This window comes from Neomonachus schauinslandi, chromosome X (assembly GCF_002201575.2).
Source record: "Neomonachus schauinslandi chromosome X, ASM220157v2, whole genome shotgun sequence".
NCBI classification, from domain to species: domain Eukaryota; kingdom Metazoa; phylum Chordata; class Mammalia; order Carnivora; family Phocidae; genus Neomonachus; species Neomonachus schauinslandi.
The window spans coordinates 85,515,504-85,522,337 of NC_058419.1; the positions used below are offsets into that span (position 1 = coordinate 85,515,504).

General features: G+C 61.2%; 2 protein-coding genes across 3 annotated transcripts in view; one reads left to right on the forward strand and one right to left on the reverse strand.

Moving 5' to 3' along the window:
* TIMP1 (TIMP metallopeptidase inhibitor 1) overlaps positions 1 to 3,147 on the reverse strand; it is a 3,717-nt gene extending 570 nt beyond the window's left edge. The window contains exons 1-5 of the mRNA XM_044911803.1: positions 2,957 to 3,147; positions 2,026 to 2,154; positions 1,216 to 1,295; positions 921 to 1,047; positions 548 to 670 (exon numbers count right to left, since the gene is read on the reverse strand). Of these exons, the coding sequence (XP_044767738.1) occupies positions 548 to 670; positions 921 to 1,047; positions 1,216 to 1,295; positions 2,026 to 2,154; positions 2,957 to 3,098 (601 nt within the window). The 5' untranslated portion in view covers positions 3,099 to 3,147. The remainder of the gene's footprint in view (positions 1 to 547; positions 671 to 920; positions 1,048 to 1,215; positions 1,296 to 2,025; positions 2,155 to 2,956) is intronic.
* The window catches only part of SYN1 (synapsin I), a 46,199-nt gene that overhangs the window by 33,055 nt on the left and 6,310 nt on the right, over positions 1 to 6,834 (forward strand). The window lies entirely within an intron of this gene.

Genomic DNA, 6,834 nt, shown 5'->3' on the forward strand with positions numbered 1-6,834 from the left:
GGGACGGACTTGGGCACAGGAAAGAGCCATGGGGCTCAGACACAGCCCCTGGGATCAGAGGGCATTCAGGGCCATCAGGAGACAGCCTTGGACTAGTCCGAAGGGCAATGGACCACACCCCTGTGTGTGAGGCAGGCAGAGCAAGAATCGGATGAGCTGGGCTGGGGGAGCAGCACTTTGGGTTCTTGGAGAACATTCTAGGAAAGCAAGACACAATCCCTAGGCGGGGGGGGGGGGGGGGGGCGGTCAGGAATAGACAGAGGGACTAGAAAATAGTCACAAGGGGGATTTAGAGGGAAAAGAAGCAGCCTGACAGTCCAGGGAACGGCGGAATCAGACACAGAGCTAAGAACAACCAGAATTTCCAGGGAACAGTGTCAGCTTCGGGGGAACAGCAAGAGAGATCAGGGACAGCCCTAGGGTTCGGGCAGCAGCCCTACGGACAAGCAATGGCCAGAGGGAGCAAGAAACAAGCCACGGTTTGGGGAGCGGTCCGAGGACCGCTCCCCAGGCGGCGGGCAGCCCCCCCCCCCCCCCCCCCCCCCCCTGCACTCCTCGCAGCCGGCAGCATAAGTCTTGGTGAAGCCCCGGCGCTGAGCGCTACTCAACCTGTTCCAGGGAGCTTTGAAACTGCAGCTGTTGATCTGCAGGTTTCCGTTCTGCAGGTTTCCTGGGGTGGGGGTCGGCAACAGGCAGCAGCTGATGGGCTGGGCCGGGGTGGCGGGGGCAGGGCGGCGCCCCGGGCGCACAGACCCCCGCTGGGCAAAGCCCCCGGCTTTCCCCTTTCCCGGCTTTCCCCTTTCCCGATGGGCTGAAACCGGGGCGGTCCCCATTTCAACGGGGACCAGCCCCTCGGAGCGTCGCCCGCTCCCGGCTGCCGGGCAGGGTCGGAGGGACGGGGCGAGGGGGCGGGGCCTCACCGGCGACGAGAAACTCCTCGCTGCGGTTCTGGGACTTGTGCACGTATCCGCAGACGCTCTCCAGGGCGGGGGTGTCGATGAACCGGATGTCAGAGGCATTCCCCAAGGCGTTGAACCCTTTGAACATCTGTCGACGGAGGAGGGCAAGAGTCTCGTTTACTGACACAGCCCTCCCACTCCACACTCTTCCCTGAAGTCCTCTTTAGCATCCTGACATCACAGCTAACTTCCTCGGCTTTGACTTTGACGGGAAGGCAGATGTTAGGCAGTGCTGGGGAAAGGGCAGGACGGATACCTTGGTCATCTTGATCTCGTAACGCCGGTTTAAGCTGGTCTGGTTGACTTCTGCGGTCCCCACGAACTTGGCCCTGATGACTGCAGGAGGGAGGGGTGGGGGGAAAGACGAGTCAAATGGGCTGCACGAGCCAATAAAATAACATAATCACGGTACTAACACCCGCGAACCACGGATTTCACTAGGGATCGCCGGAATGCCAGCCGGCTCGCTAAGCGATGTACACACTGGTTAACTGAAGCATCTGTATACCGAGTGACTTCTCTTTGTCGGGAGCTGCTTTAAGCCCTTCTCCTATATTCATCGTGTGTTCATTCGCTCAACCAGTATTTCAGAGCCCGCTGTGTGCCAGGCACTGTTCTGGGTGTTAGGAACACAACAGTGAACAAAAAAGACAGAAGCCCGCTCCCTCGTGGAGCTCACATTCTAGCCAGGAGGAGACTCAAGAGAAGCAAAATAATAAGTGTATGGAAGGTATTCAGTGTGATGAGGAATTTTAGAGCTGGGCATCAGGAGTACTAGGGGATTTCGAACAGGGTGGTCGAGGAAGACCGTCCCGACGTCTGGGGCCGCCCCCCATGTGGATACCTGCGGGGAAGGGTGTACCAGGCAGAGGAAGCCGCCAGTACAAAGGCCCTGAGGTGGGATTGGGCCTGGAGTAATCAGGGAAGCCTGAGCGTGGCAGTGCAGCTACAAGAGTCAGGGCAGGGCTGAGTGGGACTGTCCTAGAGGTAGGCACCGCTGTGAACCCCGCGGGACTGAGGGGAAACCAAAGCACAGAGTGTAGGGGGCAGAGTGGGGTCCACTCACCGATCTGGGAGTTGCAGAAGGCCATCTGCGGGTGCATCGGGGCACAGGTACAGGCCCTGCTAGGGGCCGGCAGCCACAGCAACAACAGGATGCAGGAGGGCAGGGGCGCAAGGGGTGCCATGGTGGGTGCTGCGGGGTGGGGAGGAGGGCTCAGCGGTCCTCTGCGGACGTGGGCAGTGCCCCCCGCCCCCCCGCCGCCGCCGCCGCCAGCTAGGAAGGGGATTAAGCCGCTGCACTCTGGGCTTGAAGGGTTGGGGAGTGTGGAGATTTTAAAGGGGGGCGGGGATTTGGAAGCCCAGAGGAGCTGAGAGGGCTGGGGGTTGGGAGAGTCTGGGAGTTGAGCAATTTCAGGGACTGGGTGAGTGGGGGACCATGAGACTGTGGTGTCTGAAGAATAGGGGGCAGAGGGGTTGCGGGATTTAGGGGCGTTGGAAAGTTGGAAGGTCGAGAAGCTGGGGGTGAGGAATTTGGGGTCTGGGGAGCTGGAGGCGTTTGGGGTTTTGGGGTTGTGCATATGGAGATTGGGGGCAGTGGAGAGACGCTGAGGAATTGGGAGGAGCTTGGGGGTTCAGGGAGTTTAGGGACTTAAGGGGGCAGGGTGCCTGAGGGATTTGGGAGCAGAGAAAGTTGTGGAGTTAGGGATTTAGGAGTCTGGAGGTTTGGGGGGGCAGAATTTAGGGGAGTTGGCGGCCTGGAAGGCAGCTGTGATGTTAGGGGCTCCTGGGTTCGGAGGAGTCGGGGATAGATGTCGGGGTTCCAAGGAGTCTGGAGTGTGGGAATCGGGGGAGCCGGTCCAGCACCCTCCCGCCCTCCTCCCCTTGACCAGCCCGGGGTCCAAGAACCCGCCGGCCGGGCTGAGCAGCCAGGGCTCCGGCAGGAAGGCTCCAGCCCGGCTCCAGGCCCCGCGGGGCCACCCGGGGCCCCAGCCTACCTGCGGTGTATCTCTCGGGGCGCCGGGTCTGCGGCGATGGCGGCAGGGCCTGAGCAGCGGGGGATAAATGTCCACGCGAGGGGCGGGGGCGGCAGCGGTGCGGAAACCGCAGGCCTCCAGGCTTCCTGGATGCATTACTCATCCGCCCACCCTCGGTGGAGGCCAAGGGGCGGGCCGAGGGCTGCCGAAAAGGAGATGCACCCTCCTCCCCTCCCTCCTTCTGGGCCTCGCCCTGGCCGCCCACCCCCATCTCCACATCAGTCACCAGTCCTTCCAGGCAGCCTCTGGAGGGCTTCGAGGCAGGACTACCCCGCCCAGGGCAGTTCCCTAAAGTCTCCAAACTTTCTCCAAAGTCTATCCAAATCACCCGCAGCCCGCCCCGGCCCCCCCCCCCCAGCTCCCCATGGCTGAAGCCCGAATGAGTTCGTCCCCTTTAATAAACATTGCTGGTGCGCCTAGTGTGTGCCAAGCACCCACAGAAACCCCTCTCCTGGGAGATCTGACAGTCTGGCGGAGGGTGAGCGAGGCAGAGAGGAAACAAATTGAGTAGAAGCAGTGAAGAGAGATAAGGCCGAGAGCCTGGATCTTAAGCCCTCTCAAAAACACAGGCAGGGACGCCTGGCTGGCTCAGTCCGCGGAGCTGACTCTTGATCTCGGGGTGGTGAGTTCCAGCCCCACGTTGGGTGTAGAGATTACTTAGAATAAAATCTTTAAGAAAAACACACGCACACACACACAGGCAAGCGGTCAGCATCTATATAGCACCAACTGTGTACCAGGCACTCAGCATAACTTTTCTCACCTAAAGCTCACAGTAAAACCTCTGAGATGGGTACCAGTATTCGTCCCGTTTTACAGACGAGGAAATAGGAGCAGAGAGGGATTGAAGAACTTTCCCAGGATCACAGGGCATGGCTGGGATTTGAACGCAGGCTAATTGGTGCCAGGATCTTAGCCCAGGCGTGGCACAGCCCTGGCAAGCGGGGAATGTGCCAGTGAATTAGTGAGCATTGGGGTCGGGGCGGGGGGGGGAGTTCACTGGTGGGGAAAGAGGGCAGTGAGTCAGTCGAAAACAGATCCCCTCCCATCCTGCCCTGCCCCTCCCTACCAATCCTCCCACACCTCTGGGGAGGGGGGCGGTGGTGAGGCAATCCCTGCCCACCAGCTTCCAGATGCTGCCTGAATCTTCTCTGGGGTCCTGGGAAAGGGCTCTAAGGGCTCATTAACATCCTTTGTTAGTCAGGGAGGGCCGACCAATAATAATAGTGATGGGAGCGACGCTCTAGCAGCCGCTTACTGAGCACTTACTGCGCGCTGCGCCCCACATTCTTTGTGTAAATTCTCCCACTCGGGCTTCATTACCCCCTGGCTCCCGAAGCTTGCTGAACTCAGGGAGGTTAAGCTCGGTGAGCACCACCAGCAGCAGCTCTTATGGGTATCAAACCCTGCTCTAAGATCTTTGTGAGGGCTTTCATCTCTCAGCCAAGCCCAACTGCCTCCTTGCTAATTAATGTTGGCTGCCTGCCCCCCCCCCCCCCCCGTAATGATAAGGGTGCCGCACACTTTTTGAGGATGGAGACTTTCTGTGTGCCAGATACTGAGCTAAACACTTTCCCTGAAATAACTAATCTGTTCCTCCCAACTTCCCTGGTAGCGGGAGACTTGCGTATCTCCTTATGCTGATGAGGGAACTGCGACATACCAAGGGGTCAAGAGCCACCAGCCCAGGAGTGAGAATGAAGAAATGACCCTGTTGGGGAGAAGGGAAGTAAACCAGGAATTTGGGGAAGCCGGTTGTGAAAGCGGGGAGGGAGAGTGGATGAGGCAGGGGCTGAGTAAGTCCACGCTTGGCCGGAGGGAGCCTCGCAGGAAGGGAAAGCCCCTCACAGACCCGGCTTCTGAGGCCAGCAGACTCCGCAGCCTGAGTCAGCACCGAGTCGGGCGGACTGTCTACACGTGGGGGGTTCTGGGCATCTGGCTTTTAGTGCAGGCTTTGAAACCGGTGGGGTGTCGAGGAGGGGTATCCAGGTGTGTGACCACCTGGGGAGCTGGACGGGTGGTTAGGGGGGGCGCATGGGGACCGGCTGCGTGTGCAGAGCGGACGCCCCACCATCGCCACAGCATGCCAAGTGCTTGGGCCTCGTGGTGCCCTTTGTATAGATCGGGAAACTGAGGCCCAGAGAAGGTTAAGCGACCTGCCTGGGGTTCCACGTGGCCTGAGGAAGAGGAGAGGCCAAGAGTCAGACCTAGGGCTCGCCAGGGGATCCTAGAGTGCGAAGCTCCCCGCCCGCACACATACACACGGGGCTGTGCTCAGGCTCAGGTCCCGCGGAAACAAGGAACGTTTATGAAAAGAGGGGCCTAGAAACCGGGGCGGGGGGGTGCACTAGCGCGCAGCTCTCCCGTGTCTCTGCGTCTGAGAACTGTGTGTGCGCCCCTAGGCGGCGTGTGCCCCTCCGCGCGGTGCACGTGTGTACCTGGGGGTTGGGGGTAGCCCCGTTGTGTTCTGTGTTGCTTCTGGGAGTCGCACGTCTGCCTCTGCAGGGCGGGTGGAGGCTGCACGTCTAACTGTGGACGTGGTGTTCACGTCCGCGCCGCGAGGGCGCCCGAGCCTCTGCACCGTCGCCCTGGAATGCTACCTAGAGGGTCCCCCGGAACCCCTGTCCCAGCGCCGTGCCTCGCAGGGCCCCGTCGTGATGCCAGTCATTTGGGAAATGAGGAAGGTGGGGGTGTGGGGAGAGAGGGGGAGGCCTGGAGGTCAGTCGGTCACCCTGAGCCTGCGGGCTTCCTGTGCCTGTCGGGAACTGGGAGCCACCGCCGCCCCAGCAGCCCCTCCGGGAATGCCAGGAATGCCCTCTCTCGGCCCCAGGAGCCGCCGGCTGCACTCTCCCCCAGCCGGGGGCGCGGGGCACTCGGGTTACCCCCACACCCGAATGTGTGTGTGTGCGTGCGTGCGCGCCCACCCAGGAGTGTGGGCTTCTACTTCGGCAGCTCGTGGGCGTCTCTGGCCGTGTGTGTGCCTCTCCGTTTGTATAGATGGCCGGGCATGGTGTGTGTGTGTGTGTGTGTGTCCCTAGATGGACCTCTTGTGTGCCCAGGGCCGTGGTGGTCATGTGAATACCCAGAAGGGTGCGGACCTCTCTATGTGGCGTGGGTCCTGTCCGTTGTGCGGATGCCTGGGAGTGTTGCATGTGTCTGTGAGCATTCAGTACGTGCCCAGTTCTGTCTGCGTCCTGTGGCCGTGCCTCTGTACTGCATGGATAATCCTCCACGTTGTGTGTGTCCCTCTGTCGTGTGCGTTTGGGCGAGAGGAAGGGGTGTGTGCGCGTGTGTGTGCCCGCGCGTGCGCTGCTGGGCAGTGAGGCTGGCCAGGGGCACGGGCCCCTGCCCACACGGCGAGCACCTGGCAGGCTGAACGGCTGTGCGGATCTCAGCAGCCAGAGAGCAAGGCGTGCTCCGAGCCTGCGTTGGTCCTGGGTCTTTCCATCGTGCGGGTCCCGACACGCGTGGGAACGTCTGGGTCTGGTCGTGTGGGCCTGGGTTCCGAGGGTTTGTGTGCAGGTCTGTGGGCTGTGTCCGAACCATGCTCACACAGGAGGCCTGGCCCAGGGGTCCGGTTACTACGTGCTCACCACCACACCCCCACGCACACACATGTACACACTCACTTCTCTATCATCCATTCACTGTCAAAACAAATTTTCCCTTTTCCGGAAAAGTCCCCCATCCCTCGGGAAAGCAGAGGCGGGATGTCTGGCACTTGGGGGTAGTGGAGGAAGGGACAGGCAGGCAGGGCTCTGAGTTCGATTCTGGGCTCAGAGACGCTGTGTGACACCCCCCCCCCCCCCCCCCCCCCCCCCCCCCCCCCCCCCGCCCCC